The sequence below is a fragment of the Balaenoptera acutorostrata genome, chromosome 3 (genome assembly GCF_949987535.1).
Source record: "Balaenoptera acutorostrata chromosome 3, mBalAcu1.1, whole genome shotgun sequence".
Lineage (NCBI taxonomy): Eukaryota > Metazoa > Chordata > Mammalia > Artiodactyla > Balaenopteridae > Balaenoptera > Balaenoptera acutorostrata.
Window position 1 is genome coordinate 173,101,620 of NC_080066.1, and position 16,036 is coordinate 173,117,655.

Genomic DNA, 16,036 nt, shown 5'->3' on the forward strand with positions numbered 1-16,036 from the left:
GCAAATCTTTGTTTTGTTTCTGATTACCCAAAAAGAACGAGGTTTGGTTCTTTTAATTTTAGTTAATTAATGTAGTCATAAGCGTATGTTTATTGTAGGAAAATTTTAAACCCCTGAAAAGCATAAAGAAAAAATGTTGCTGGTAATTTCAACATCCCGCGGATGATCTAGGTTTTCTGACTTAAGCAGCTGAGTGAGTGGAAGTGGCACTTCCTGAAATGGGAAGACTGGGGGAGAAGATTTAGGGTCTGGGGAGTGCAAGAATTCAATTTTGAATATGTTGAGTTTGAGAGGTTTCGGTCAATGATGTCAAGGCAGTTGAGCTGTATGAGTATGGAATTCAGAGGAAAGATCTGGACCACAGAAATAAGTTTGAGAGTCATCAGCGTTTGGATGGTTTTGAAGCCATGGGAGTGGATGAGACCCCTTGAGGGAGAGACTGAGACCCGTAGGAACTATAACCATTAAAAGTCAAGTAGGGGATGAAGAGACGGCAAAGGAGGCTTAGGAGGGGCAGAGGGGCCAGAGGAAAATCAAGAGTATTTGATCAAAAGCCAAGAGAAGTGACTATTCCAAGGAAGAGGTTTGGTCAACAGTGTCCAATGCTGTTGAAAGGTTAAGTAGCAAAAGAACTGAAGAGGATCCGTGGAGCTGGCAACCCGGGGGTGTCAGGTGATTTTAGGAAGAGCAGTGTCATTACGTGATGGGAGCAGAGGCCAGGCTGCAGTGGTTTGAAGATAAAGGGAAAGTGGCAAAGTGACAATGTGAGTAGATAAGTCTTTCAGTGGGTCCAGTAGCTGTGGATCAAGAGCTGTTTGCTTTGCTTTTGTTTGCTTTTTTTTGGAACACAAAGAAGATGTTTCTAAGCTTAGCAGAATGATCTAGTGAAGAGGGAAGAGGCAAATGAGACAGAGAGATAACTACCTATTGTTTGAGGAGATAGGGTCCAGAGCATGCTGAATTGGCTTTTCAAAAATTACTTTTTGGGGGGATGTAATTTAAGGCTTACGGAAAGTTGCAAAATAAAAATAGTACAGAGAATAGCTGTATACCCTTTAGCCAGATTCACTTACTGTTCATATTTTACCCCATCTACCTTCTCTTCTGCACTTTCTGCCTCTTCTCCATCCTGTCGCTGAGCTGTTCATAACCACAGCACACCCATCATAAGTTTATATTGACACTTGTCTTTATCTGCTTTACCATCTATATTGCAATGTTGTCACTTGATCTAATTATGTCCTTATTAGCATCTTTCCTCATTTAATACAGGAATTAGTCCTTGGTATCATGTCTCTTTAGCCTCTTTTAATCTGGGATATTTCTATAGACTTTTTTTTTTTTTTTTTTTTGCCTTTTTACAACATTGTTATTTTTGAGGAAATAGCCCACCCCTCATGGTTTCCTTTTTTTAGGAACAGCCCTCATCTTGTGTTTGCATGGCGTTTCTCTGTAAGTAGGTTGAGGTTAAGCACCCTCAGCCAGAATCCCATTTGGGCGATATGTCCCTCTCAGGGCGCCACATCTGGAGGCACACGATGTCTGTCTGTCTCTCGTAGATACTAATTTTATCACCGGTCAAGACGTTGTCGGATTTCTCCATTGTATTATTTCTCTTTATATTTTCTTCCCTTGCAACTAATCAGCAGCCTGTGGAGAGACACGTTCGACGTTGCAGATATTCTGCTTCTCATCACAATTTCCGCCTGGATTTGGTATCCATTTGTGATTCTTGTCTGATCCAGTTTTTGCTGTATGATTGCAAAGTAATGATTTTTATGATCCCAGTGCCTCTTTCAGTTAGCCCTTGGCATTTTTACTATAAGCAAGAGACTTCCCGTCTTCTTGATTGATCAGTCCATCTCTCTTTTATCAGTATGGACTCATAAATTTGTATGTTTTTAATGATTTATAATTCATTACTATACTTAGTTATTTTAGTGCTCCACTTACCACAGATTTGGCCATTGAGTGCCTCCTTGAGCTGGCTCCTGTGTCCTTTAGACTGGCTTGACTTTTTTCTTTTTAAAAATCTTTTTATGTATAAATTTTGGGTTTACAGAAGAGTTTACTAGATTATTTTTTGGATACAGGTTTGGTATCACATATTAAACATGACTTTTCAAACAATATTATTGCTAGGAGAAGGTGTTTTTGACATAACTCCCTAACTTGATGGAATTTCCCCAGGCTTTAAATTTCATGTTAAAAATTTTCACACTTTCAAAGTATTCAAATGTTGTTTCTTTGCTGTTCAGTTTAGGTTGCAACTTCTTGGTGAAGCCTTCCTTACATATTTTCTCTGGGTTTCTATGTGAATATTCCAGTCTATAAAGATTTCTGTCTTCTGGCAGAAGGATTTCCTGCATTTTTTGCATTGTTAGGGTTTCTCTCCTTTAGGAGTCCCCTGAGAGTCAGTGAGTGATTCTGTCTGGATGCATGTCTTACGCTGCTCTTGTTTATGTAGCGTTTCTACATAAATACGTGTAGTTTGCCAAAAGCACTCTCAAATTCATTATTCCCGGAGATTTTCTCCCTTATGTGTGTTCTTTGGTTCTGAATTAGGGATTTGACTTCACACGGAAGGTTTTCTTTCCTTAACCAGTTCTTTGATGTACCGACAGGTGTTATTCTGGAAGAAAGGTTACCCACGTTCTTTACAGGTGTAGTGAGTTCTCTGATGTAAAGGTTGACTTCCGAAAAAACCTTCCACATTCAATATCCTGAGTTTTCCCCCCATGTGTATTATATCACATTTAGTAAGATATGACTTACACGCATGTGTTACATTCGTATGGTTTCTCTATGGGTCACTTGATGTACATTGAAGGGTAAATTCTGGCAGAAGGTTTTCCCACCTTCATTACATTCTAAAGGTTTCTCTTGAGTGTGAGTGCTCTGATATAAAGTGAGGACTGGTCTGTGGCAAAAGGATCTTCCAAGTATGCCGTTGTTAGTTTCCTCCCCTGCTTTTTCTTTTTTTCTGATGTTTGAGAGAGGGTTGACTTGAGGCTGGAGATGTTTTGTAAATTTCATGAAACATTTCCTCTCTTTCCTGAGTTCTCTAATGCTTGGATTTGGACTTCCTGAAGAAACAGTTCTCACATTTTTGCAGTCATGGAGCTTCCTTTTAATATTAGTTCTGATGTACATTAAAGCTTTAGGTTTTGAACGAGGTTCTCTACATTCCCTTCATGTGGCCTATCTCACACCTGAGTTCTCTTATGTATAAGGAAGACTGCCTTATTATGGGACATTTTCTCGAATTCATAATAGTCTAAGGATTGCTTCAGAACTGGAGTTTTTGATGCTGAAAGTAGGCTTCCCTATGAGGGCTTTCCGACTTTGGTGATGTGCTCCAGGACCTGCTCCCGTATGCACGTCCCTTGCATTTAATATCAGGGATATTATAGGTACTCTCACATCCACTTCCCCATCAGATCATTAGGATGCTTCCTGTCACAGCATCTTTTCCTAATACTTAATTTTTAAGTATATTTCAAAAGGTTACAAAGTAAATTAGTCATCTGAGAAATTCAAGGGAAGATTGGGTTGGAGGAACGAGATCAAAGTGTAGGTGCTTAGTACCTTGCTCCAAAATTACTGTGAAAGGGGTTTCCTTAGTCTACAAGCTTCCAGGCTTTTCCCTTCCTCTTCTGGTCCTGATATCAACAGCAGATTAACTTTCTCAAAGCATCACTTTCTTCATGATTAAAGGAGTAGACTTAGCTTCAATTCATGTCCCCTTGAAAGGGGAGACTCAAGACCACAGACATCCCAGGGAAAGAGTAAAATAGCCATCTTAGCAAGAAGTCACTGCTGAACTCTGAATGCTGCTAACATAAAATTTTTTCATTAGGACTGTTAGTAGTGAACCAATTTCAGACCAGCTCCTTCTTTTCTCCCTTTCAGTGACATGAGTCACATTTACATGTTATTTTTCTTACAGGAAGAGAGTTTATACACAGATTATTTTACCAAATATATTATCTCTCTCCTTAATGTTTTGATCTTGAAGAACTGAAAGGTTGGCCTTGGCTTTCTGGGAGCTATTTATTCAGGTAATCAACTTCCCAAAGTTCTTCTGAGTAGCTGTGACTTGGGAATTCTCCCACTAGGTGTAGCTCTTCTTACATCCAGACAAGGTTGTGCCACATCTCCAGCATGCAACCCCAAAGGACCCTCCACACAGAGCCCATTTGCTGCCCAGCTTCCTGGGGGAAGGTCCAGACTCACATCCTGGATTGAGCCTGACAGGGCAGAGCCCTGACGATGCACACATTTCATACAGTACCTAAACCTGGATGCCCAGACCCTGCTTCCCAAGGTCTCTCTAAAAGGTGGGTCGTTTCTGTAGAGGTTCCTTGTGAAAATTAAAAAGAGTGAAAAGTTAAGACAAAGCCATTAGAAGAGTAGGATGTCTCAGGGAAAGTCACACTGGGAGAATTTGAGGGCAGCCAGAATGAGTAGCAAAAAGGTGTTAATGACATTTTTAATGCCTGTAACTTAACAAGCACTTGAGTATCAGCAAAAACTGTTTAGGCACCAGGAACAAGGAATTATATTAATGGGAGAAAAAAAAAAAATCAAGCCACTTGTTTAAGGAAGCAGCAGATCAGTGTTGGCATTGGTTCCAATACACACTATTGCTACCTAATTTTAGAGGGTTTTATTTCTGTTCTCTAAGGGTATAGAACATTTCATATCTCCTCTAACTATAGAAAATGAAAGAAGTTTGCAACTAGAAGAGCCTAGAAAACAGTCATATATTTCCTTTTTTAAAATGAGGAAACTGAGCTCCAGAGAGGAATAAAAAATCTTAATCCTGGCATTTGATGGTTCTTTATTGGTTTATAAGATACTTTTACATGTGTTACAGTATTTATTATTATTATAGATAATAATTATAGCTTTGATTCCTTGAGTGTTTACCATGTGCAGACTCTGTGATGAGTATTATGCATGGATTGTTAAATTTAATACAACTCTATGTTAGGTTTGTCCCATTTTATAAGTTAAAACAATCCTGAAGCTTAGAGAGGTTAAGTAATCTGTGCAGGGTGGCCCAGCTAGCTAGTAAGTAGCAGACCACAGTCGTGTAATCTCCAAGCTTACCCTCTCAACCATTTGATAAACCCTTCCCTTGAGGTTAATAGTGTCATGGATCATATTGATGGAGCTGAGGCCAGTCTTCATTGTCCTGGGAACTTAATGAATGAGTTGAAATCAGGAGTGGGTCAGTACACAAAAGACAAATCACAAGGTTCTGTGCAGCCGCTAGAGGTTGATGTCAAATTTGGTTCCGAGCTACTGAGTGTCCAGATCAAATAGGGAATCACAACCAAGTGCAGATGTCAGCACCCACACCACAGAAACTCCTTTTCCAGAGAGACATAGTTTTCCCCGATGTGGGATGTTTCCCGCACGATGTCTCATGGAGGAGAGACTAATAAGTGGACACTGACGTCCACAAACTGTTCAATAAATACAGTAGTGAATGAAGTCTGTAAGGCCGTTTCTTGTACTTTCTTCAGCATAGGCCAGTGGTTTAATGCCAAACGTGTCTGGGCAGTTCTATGAAGGGCAAGACCATGTGTGATCTCAGATGGTTTGACTTCATTGTGGGATAAATCGTAGAGCATTTTATATGAATAACAACAGCTAAGATTTATAAGACTTTTGCTTAATCTGCCCAATGCACATCGCCCCACTGCATTCTCACACAGCTGTCTGCGTGTTTTTATCCCAGAGCTATATAAAATATGCTTGAGGGAAAAAACCAGAACAAAGTATATCAGAATTTTGTTTCCACTGGGTGATTAGATCATGCTTTTTTCTCCCCTTTCTTTCTGTTTTTTTATATTGTTGCCCTTTCAACACACTGAACATATTTTACTTTCATACTTAGAAAAAAAAAAGCTTTCCAGGAGCTTACTTTTAACCTGCAACTTTAAACAATGGAAAAATCAAGAGATTGATTCATTACAGTGGTGATGATAGACTGTTTGACTCAGTCATGCTATCCAGGGTCAGTTTAATTGGAAAATAATTTGTGGATGATGAGGTTAATGGCTTTTATTTATTGCTATCTTGGCTGAGTTGTTTTGAGCCGGATAGTTGACTATAAAAGTATTCTTTTCCTAAATTTAAATGTCTGTTTTCTAGTCTTTTAAGTTATATTGTAAACACATTTTTTGTATTTGTTTTGTGTATATTTTGTTGTTTTGGGCTCCTACCTAAGGAACTGAGGCCACGGTATAGCAGGTGTAGCAGGCTGCTGTTTGACTTCAGATTTCAGTTGACCTCTTCATTTCTATCATCAGGAAACACATACACATTATACTTATCTTGAAATCATAGGACCATTTTGTGGTATCACCCACAGATATTCCCTTCTCAATTAATGTATTTTAATTCCCCATTTAAAGATGATGAGTAAGTTTTCTTGTAGGGGTAAAAAAGAATTAGGAGACACTGACCTAAAGACACTTTTTAAGAATGTCATATGTGATAGGGAAGATGAAAGAAGTATCGTCACTTCTGTGATGGCCAGATGTCACACGAACACAATAGAGAAGAAAACCTCTAAGAGTTTCGAAGGGAGCGGCACTCCCTTCCTGCCCGAGGTGTGGGCCAGAGCCGGATGTGGAAGGCTGGGTGGGGTTTGCAAAAGGTGGAGAAGCAAAGAGGAGAACAGGGCGAATGAATGAAGGCAGATGCCAGCTGCGAGCTTGTCCTCCGGCTCCTGGTGCTCCCTGGGCTCTGCTGGTGCCAGCGTGGATGCAGAGCTCCGTGCCAATTTAGACTTCCCCGCGCGGTCCACGCCCGTGCAAACGTTGCCTGTCATGTCCTGGAGACTTTGCTGAGGTGTCTGTTCATGGTCCAGAGGAGGGGCTTTATCACTCACCCTCCATCACAGGTCCGCACTTTCTCCTCCTCCGTAGGGGCTCTTTCTGCATGCTAGCCCTGTGGGGTTTCTCCTACAGACCCCCTACCCCCAAGCGTCTCACCCTCTTCTCTCAGATCCCTGCCCCCCGTTTTACAGCGCGCCCTCTTGCTGGTCCCCCTTTCAGATTTGCAGGCCCAAAGTGCTCCTCAGCTGTCCCTGTGTTGGTATCAAGTCCTGCCGGAAAGGGAACCCCCGGCCCCCCACGGAGTGGTGCTTTCTTCTCCCACTGCCGCAGGGAGTGCGGTGCGCTGCAAGCCAGCTGACCCGCAGCGAGCAGCCCTGACGGAAGCTGGGAGTTGGAGAGGGGGAGATTTAAGGACCAGTTTACCTGGAAGGAAGAGTGAAACTTTAAACTCCAGAATAAGGGATCGGCGCTTTGCACTGCTAACGCTGAGGAACCTTTGAAGGGTTATGAGCAGCAGATGTGCATCATAAAAAAAGATAACGATTCCCGTCCACGTTTGGTAGGAATAAGGTTTCGTTGGTTCAGATTTCTCTATTCTGCTGTAACCTGTTTTTACTCTTCCTCATTTCCCTCCCAATGATAGAGTAAAACTTGCTTTCTTCCATTAAGGTGGATTCTTTTCTCTTCCTGCCCCTACTCTTATGCGTGTAGCTGGAAGAAAATATTAGCCCTCTGAATTTACTTACCCATCTTACTGTGACAACTCACTGCTCTTGATGCCACGAAAGCCCTTCTGTCCTTACAATCTTTTTATGCAAACACATTCTATCCTTTTTTTTTTTTTCCCTGCATGGTCTCCAAAAGTCATAATCTGAATTTTATTTCTCAAACTAGAAAAGGCTTGCATTATACCTTTTAAAAGGCCACTTAATCCTTTTAAGCCCTCATTTTTAGGCATTTTCAATCCCTGGAAAAATTAATAGATGGCCCAATGACTGTGAGCCCTCTCTTTTCTACTAAATCCAGGACCAGACTTCCAGTCTAAAAAACTTGGCATTTTTATTATTTTCTCCTTCATTCTCCCAGGTTTATTGCAGTTTCTAATTTAAGCTCACTGCGATAGCCAGAAACTAGATGACTACATTTTCAAGAGGATTTCTCTCTACGCACTGACCCTAAAGCTTAGAACTGTGAGCCACAAAACAAAACAAAAGAAAACAACTTTCAAGGAAAAATTTATATAGTTTTGTTGGACTTTTTGAATATATCCACCCCTGTGGTGAAAGATGATTACCTTCCTAGGAAATTGCTTAAAAACAAAAAAGGGGGAAAAGATAAGACTTCTCTATATGATATACCTGTATCACATGTATTAAGTAGATTGGAAAGTAAAAAGTATATATATTCATTATAGAACATGAAGAGTCCATTTTGCCAAGAGTAGTTTATAAAATGGAAGGGAGTGCTTTCCGTGATATGGAAAATGCACAGACTTGCAGAGTCTGGAAGGATTCCGTAAAGATCGTTGGCCCCAATGGCCTTTGAGGCATGATCCTCAGTCCTGTGTCCTGTGGGGGGCACTTCTAGAGGCGCTGCTGGAGAGGGAACGGTGAGGAGCCCACCTCACTCCAAACCGAATAGCTTTGCCTTCATCTCTACACACTGGGCGTTCCTGATTTAGAAAGAAGAACCTTTCCTACAGCTAAAACAAAGTAAGAAAACTACTGGTAGAGTCCAGCTACCCGGGCAGTTTCTGAACACCTTCTGTAGATTAATAACGAACACAGATAAACACATAGGTCTGCGTGGTTCCTGTGGTGATCCCAACGTGTAGCTACAGCAAAGTGTGTTTAGGTAACTTTCATTACTAGAACAGTTTACAGAGAAGACCCAGCCTCGTATTTGGAATTAGAATGTTCTGAACATACTTTCACTCCAGGGGTGGACACAGGTAATGCATTTCTCATTGGGTATGAAATGTGGTGGCAGTAGAATTATGGAAAGTCTTTGTGAAGTGGTAATTTTAGGTTTGAATATGGTGACAGCAGGTGGAGCTAGTAGTAGGAACTCTATTTCTAGGCCATTTAAACAGCAGTAAAACATATAAAACTTACATTAATGTGTTTGCATTACAGAGCTGTAGGAATAGCAAACCTTTATGCCTTGGCTTTGGAAAGTGATCATACTACTACAACATGAGAGAGCTCAGCTGAATGGAAACTTCTCTATCCTTTTTAGAAAAGGGACTTGCATGGTATTGAATGCATTTGTATGTGTTGCCATCGAAGATTAAGACAAGAGGATGGGGATGGGGCAGTGAGATATGTTTATGTGGTTTGATATTGACTTTAAAAAATAAGGTATACGAGCCTGTGGGAAAATAGTGTGAATGAACTTGATTACATAACTAGAGTTATTTGTATTATTAGATGGTTTCTTCTTTTTAAGTGGTAATAAACATATAGTTGAAATCCACATATATTTTCTCCTAGGAAACACTAAAGAACATGTGCTTTTTATCCCCCAAGATTATGAAATAAAGACCTGACTACTTTATAGCCCCAAATACGGATGAGTTTTCTGAATATGTGGTTTAAAATATATCATTCACCACTCATGCACTTTTTTTTTCTTGTGAATCTTAATCACACATTGAACCACGGAACTGTGCTTCTTTTCTTATCGTTTCCTGAAATCAGATGCAATTAAATGAAGAGCAAATATTATGCATGCATTTCCTTTTCCTCTGAATTTTGTTTGTTTTTTTACTGTATCATAGGTATTAAGAAATTGGGGTTTCTAAAATGACGATTTTGCTGGCTATGTGAATAAATAGGGACCTACTTTTTGGCATTAATTTACAGAGTTATAAGAGCATTTAAAACACATTTTAATGCTTTTTGCTGAAAACTAGAAATAACGTCTTCCTATGCTTTAATTTACTTATTCAACAAACGTGAGGAACGCCTCCTACAAGCAGGTATCTTACTAAACACTGTGGATAAAATTTGACAGCAGACAATCCTTTCCCTCGGTGTGTCTCAGGCAGACGTGTGGCCAAATAGTTACCATGGGACCCGATGAGAACGGAGCTGCATCGCTCCACATCCTCCACTGCCATGGGGGAAAATGCTCCAGACGCTAATTCCATACAATGTATATTTATTGAGCACATGCCAAGCACTCTGGAAGGTGCCAGGAGATACGCCTGTTGCTGCTTTCTTGACTTTTGCTCTTGGTTGTCTCCAAAGCATCAAACAGCTAACATCTCCAAATTGCAACTCCATCTCAGCACCGCCCCCATCCTGCTTCCCCTCGTCTTTCTCATCTCTTTAAATGACTCCTCAAACCACCTAGTACTCAAGCCAGAACCTAGGGCTTATTCTTGACATCTTCTTTCTCATGCACCACGTCTAACCCTCCATCTTTTCTGCAGTATGTCTGGAACCTTCCACTGCCCTCCGTTCCCACTGCCCGCACCCTCGTGACCACATCTCTTGCCAGTAGGATCCTAACGAGTCTCCTTTTTTATATTTTGCTTTCTCCCCAGTCCTTTTTCAAAACAATAGCCAGAGAGATCTTTCCAAAATCTAGATCAGATCATGTCACTTCTCAGTTCCAACTTTATTGACTTCCTATTGCAACTGAAATAAAAATCAAATTATTTCCTGTGGCCCACGAGGGGCTGTGCGTTCGGGCCCCTGCCCACCTCACCAACGCCGTCTTCACCGCATTCGAGCCACTGTGGCCTGTTTTCACTTCTCCCACTTCCCACCCCATGGCCTTGGCACATGCTCTTTCCACGGCCTGGAATGCTCTTCTTCCCACCTTTAGCCAGTTGGTATCTTCTCATCATTTAGGGCTTAGCCTAAATATTACCTCCTCTGTGAGATCTCTCCTTCACCAGAGTCTGCTCTACAGGAGGATTTCTGTGACGTGTTTTATACCCTCCTGTTTTCCCCTTGTTGCACACGCCACAGTTTGTAATTATGTGTACGTTTGTAATTGAACCTGTATCATCACCGTCTCCGTCACTAGACCAGTGGCTCCCTTGGCACTGGAATCGTGTGTGTTCTCTTTTCCCCTCTATTCCCAGAGCTTAATGCAGTGCCTGGCACCCAGTGGGTCCTAAAGAGTTGTAAGAGAATCGTTTAAATACATAAAGATAGATGGACTTTTTAAATTTCTAAATCTTTAACGACAAATAAGAAAACTGTGGAAAATTAAGAAAACTATTTTCTACTTTTTAAAAAACCATTGGAACTATTTCGGGAAATGTGTATAGTTCAGTATACCTCACCAAAATATTCCCTTTTGGAAAGGGTGCAAGTTCTTAAAAATTAGCACGTGGTTATTGTGTGATTTGGGGCTTTTTTTTTTTTTTTTAACAACTTTGCAGTTTTTTTTTTTAAGATTATTTATTTATTTATTTATTTATTTATGGCTGTGTTGGGTCTTCGTTTCTGTGCAAGGGCTTTCTCTAATTGCGGCAAGCGGGGGCCACTCTTCATTGCGGTGCGCGGGCCTCTCACTATCGCGGCCTCTCTTGTTGCGGAGCACAGGCTCCAGACGCGCAGGCTCAGTAATTGTGGCTCACGGGCCCAGTTGCTCCGCGGCATGTGGGATCTTCCCAGACCAGGGCTCGAACCCGTGTCCCCTGCATTGGCAGGCAGACTCTCAACCACTGTGCCACCAGGGAAGCCCTGGGGCTATTTTTAAAACAGTGATACATTTTTAAATGGAAATCCTGACATATAAAAACGAACTGCTCTTTTCATATATTTAGGGCTCAGTTCACTAGAATGTTTAAATTCTTGGCTGCACTCTTTAAACCTACTACAAAGATCACATTAGAATTCATTTTAATAGACATTGTAAGCACAGTATCCAATCTCATATGATCACGCTGGGCTCTTTTATTATGAGAATCACAGGAAGCAGAGCCTGAGGCTGCAGAACAGTCATGGGGCGTACCTAAGGCTGGGGACAGTGCCAACGCTATTGTTTATGGAATGTTCTCTCCACTTTTATCTGCGGTATGCAATTGGTATTGACTTTTGAGAAACTACTTCTTCGCCCTGATCTCCCAGCTGGAAAAAAACCTGTCGTAATGACATCTGGCTAGGAAAAAAGGGATCAAAGACGCATAAGGAAAGAAAATTATGAGACCTTATTTTATAAGTAGTTTCGGGCCTGTCTGTTAGATCTGTCAGAGAGAAGAGTGTCATACTTTTTCGAGGTCATCATCTTTTATCCCCGGGAAGAGCTCAGTGAGCTCCGAAAGTGTCTACCCTTTCTGCCGTCGATTGCTAATGTGGAGTCTACTTAGCTTTTTAAGAAAATGTCTTTTCGACTTTAGAGATCTTTATGAATAAATACTACTCACCAAAATTAAGATAACATTTGTTTGTGGTAGTATCATTTTCCATTTATGTTTTGTTTCCTTCTTAAAGAGAAAGACAGTAAATTGGTTTTTTCCAACTTTTAGGGATATTACTTAAGGAGTTTTTAGACATTGTAAGGAAAAAGAAGGAAGCTCAACTATATTGGAATGAAATAAGACACATCTTCACAGCTTTTGACAGGCACTGTAAGTATCTTTAAAGTGTTTTGATATAAAAAATGGCTATCAAGGAACTGTGAATGGGAACATATACTCAGTAACTAAAATAATATACTTGGAAGGTTATTTTATTATATTCATTAGCTATTACCTTAGATGTTGGTGTACATTTTTTTTCTCCATCACAATCTTAAATTCTTGACATTTACGATGGGTGAAATAATATCTACAGTTATATAATTGTACAATACTTATGATTTGCCTGCAATGTAATGGGGACAACAGAAGGGCTGGCCATGCGGAGATATAGCTGAAGAGCTACTTATGGAAGTTTGGGAGACCATGAGGCCTTTTTTTCCGACTCCTCCTTTGACCCACACATAATTGGAGGAATTGTTTTCCCATGCTGGGGTGGCCCAGAGGAGTAGCTTCAGACCCCCTCCCCACAGAACACAGGGTTGAAAGACTTGTGGAGTCCAGGTTCAGTATTTTGGTTTCTGTAATGGTTTTCCTCTAAATAATAATATAGTTCTAATACCAAGCAAGAAAAAAAATGTGAATTTTGAAGAATGAATTATTTTGGCAATTCACAAAGACTTGAAGCCTAATGCCATTGTTGCAGTGTCTGTCCCTTAGTCCTTTCCCTGGGACTCAGGGAATCGGCAAATGATGGGGCTGGAAGAGACCTTCATGAGCATCTGGGACTGTACTGAGGGAGAGTATTACTAGATTCTCAAATTCTTCCAATGAGACAGACAATCTCAGATTACCTTATATGTAAAATCAATTATAAATTACTGCTTTTCTCCTAGTAATAGATTAAAGTCTCACTCATATGTTATGGCTGAAATAGCAGTTCATGGGGCTGATAGAAGTGTATGAATGTTATGTATTCTGCTTTCAAATAGATCGTGGATATTTAACTCTGGAAGATTTCAAAAAAGCATTTAAGCAGGTGGCTCCCAAGTTATCGGAAAGGATTATTCTCGAGGTATTCAGGTAAGGTGCCAAAATCTTTATGTATACCCACCCCTTGATTTACCATTTGCTTTTACAAGTTTTCAGTTTTATGGAGAACACTCATTTATGCTTATTTTTCACTAGTGAACATTTTCATCTCACAGCATATTGTCATGATCCAGGAGAGAATTTTATAGTTAGCTATTCGTCCATCCACACCTTGACAGTGGGCTCTAAAGTGGGTGGAGTGCTTGCATACTAGGAAGGTGGAAAAATCATTTGTTAGTAGGGGTGGAGAGGAGCAGAAAGAAAGTAGAACTTCTTTGTATATTTATGTATTGACCAAAAAACCCCCCGAAGCTTTATTAATATTTAACATGGATGCTGGTGTTCTCCCATGGTCTGTATTTCATCAGACATGGGTTACAAATGGTCCTTGAGTTGTCTGGAGAGTAGAGTTGGGTTGATCAGTGCTGGCCCCTCCTTCGTTTGTTTTCAAAGTTATAGACCCATGTTGCAGTTCACACACACCTGATAAAGTAGATTTAAAGATTATATTATGTTGTCTTTATAAACTATTTCTGACAAAATGGGCAAGTGGCTTAAAAGCAGTTTCCATTAGGAAACTGCAGATTGAAAATAGTAAGAATAGTGTAAGCACATGCTTGCAGAGAAAATTGCAGAGTTGCCTCTTCTCTGACTGCTAACATGAGTTCCTCATCAACCCTGTTACCAGGTGTGTTAATTAGGGTTTCGTACAGCAGTAAGAGCCAGAAAACCCAAAACAACAAAGCTCAAAACAGAGAGCAATAAACACAGGAGAGTCCAGGGCTGATTTGATGGCAACACAGCTGTGAAGGACCCAGATTCCTCCCCTCCTGTTGTTTGGCTGCCTCAGCATCTGGCTTCTCCCTCTTGCTTCAAGGTGGCTCCCAAGGTTTGAGCCATCACACCCGAATTCCAGCTAGGTAGGCCGAAAGGGAGCAGAAGATATGCCCCTCCTTTTAAGGCTATCCATTATTTCTTCCTACATCCCAGTGACCAAAGCTTCGTTCCAAGGCCACGAATAGCTACAAGGGGGAGGTGGGTCTGGAAAATGTAGTCCCTGCTTTGGGCAGTCATGTGCACTCAAATGGAGTTTCTGATACTGGGGAAGAAGGAGAGAACAGATATTGGGGGACATCTGGCAGGTGTTCCCATGTGGATAAAAGTAATTTCATGAAATCTGACCGGAAGCCAGCCCTGCTCAGTAGAAATTATCAAGCAGGTTATTTGAAATAAGGATCTGCACTCACTGTCGTTAACAGTGACATATATGAAATTCTTTTGCTGCATCATTTGCAAGCAGATTATTGAGCAAGCTATTGAAGAGCGAAGGAGTTCAAGCCAGGCGCAGACAAAGTGCCCGAGGACAGTTATTACTTAGGTGATTCCAGAACATCAAGACCTTTAAAATATAGTAGCATCCTCGTGTACACTTTGTGATGAGAAGAGTAATGGAAGTCAATGTATTTCTACCACATGGTGGTGGTTTTTCACAAAAAGAATTACTTCATTTTACTTTTACAAAAAGACACGTGTCGGTCTTCCCTGGTGGCACAGTGATTAAGAATCTGCCTGCCAATGCAGGGGACACGGATTCGAGCCCTGGTCTGGGAAGATCCCACATGCCGCGGAGCAACTAAGCCCGTGCGCCACAACTACTGAGCCTGTGCTCTAGAGCCCACGAGCCACAACTACTGAGCCTGCGCACCGCAACTACTGAAGCCGGCGTGCTTAGAGCCTGTGCTCCACAACAGGAGAAGCCACCGCAATGAGAAGCCTGTGCACCGCAACGAAGAGTAGCCCCCACTCACCGCAACTAGAGAAAGCCCGTGCACAGCAATGAAGACCTAATGCAGCCAAAAATAAATAAATTAAATAAATTAAAAAAAAAAAAAAAGGACAAGTGTCCAAATTTGCTGACCGTTTTGTGTTAAGTGGTTTCAGGAGATGCTCCCTTGTACCACATGTGTAATTTTGAAAAATCCACTTAAATATAGCCGTTCAAGGTAGAAGCAGTCTTTTAACAGTGAGTGGAAAAGTAACTGCTTCTCAAAAGAAACCTACATTATTGGGAGAACATTTCTGAAAATAGATATTTGGAAATGTGATTCTGTTTTAAAAAATGTGTACACCTATTGAAACCTTCATACCTGCATGTTTAATAAGTTAAAAATGGAATGTTCTAATCTGGTGAGAAAAGTCGTTCAGTGGTTTAAGAAAAAAAAAAAAAAGAAAATGGTCATGAAGAACCTAGGGGCAAGACGGGAATAAAGACACAGACCTACTAGAGAATGGACTTGAGAATATGGGGAGGGGGAAGGGTAAGCTGTGACAAAGTGAGAGAGTAGCATGGACATATATACACTACCAAACGTAAAATAGATAGCTAGTGGGAAGCAGCTGCATAGCACAGGGAGATCAGCTCGGTGCTCTGTGACCACCTAGAGGGGTGGGATAGGGAGGGTGGGAGGGAGGGAGGGAGACGCAAGAGGGAAGAGATATGGGAACATATGTATATGTATAACTGACTCACTTTGTTATAAAGCAGAAACTAACACACCATTGTAAAGCAATTATACTCCAATAAAGATGTTAAAAAAAAAAAAAAAGAAAC

General features: G+C 40.9%; 1 protein-coding gene across 32 annotated transcripts in view; it reads left to right on the forward strand.

Moving 5' to 3' along the window:
* Nucleotides 1-16,036, forward strand: part of LOC114236921 (EF-hand calcium-binding domain-containing protein 11-like) — a 102,520-nt gene that overhangs the window by 4,514 nt on the left and 81,970 nt on the right. For 19 of the 32 annotated variants that reach the window (XM_057542995.1, XM_057542997.1, XM_057543000.1 and 16 more), the window contains exons 4-5: nt 12,343-12,444; nt 13,326-13,416. In XM_057542995.1, coding sequence (XP_057398978.1) covers nt 12,343-12,444; nt 13,326-13,416 — 193 coding nt within the window. Of the gene's footprint in view, nt 1-12,342; nt 12,445-13,325; nt 13,421-14,113; nt 14,142-14,684; nt 14,958-15,006; nt 15,856-16,036 lie in introns of those variants that run through there. The other 13 variants (XM_057542982.1, XM_057543011.1, XM_057543007.1 and 10 more) reach the window with 7 other exon arrangements.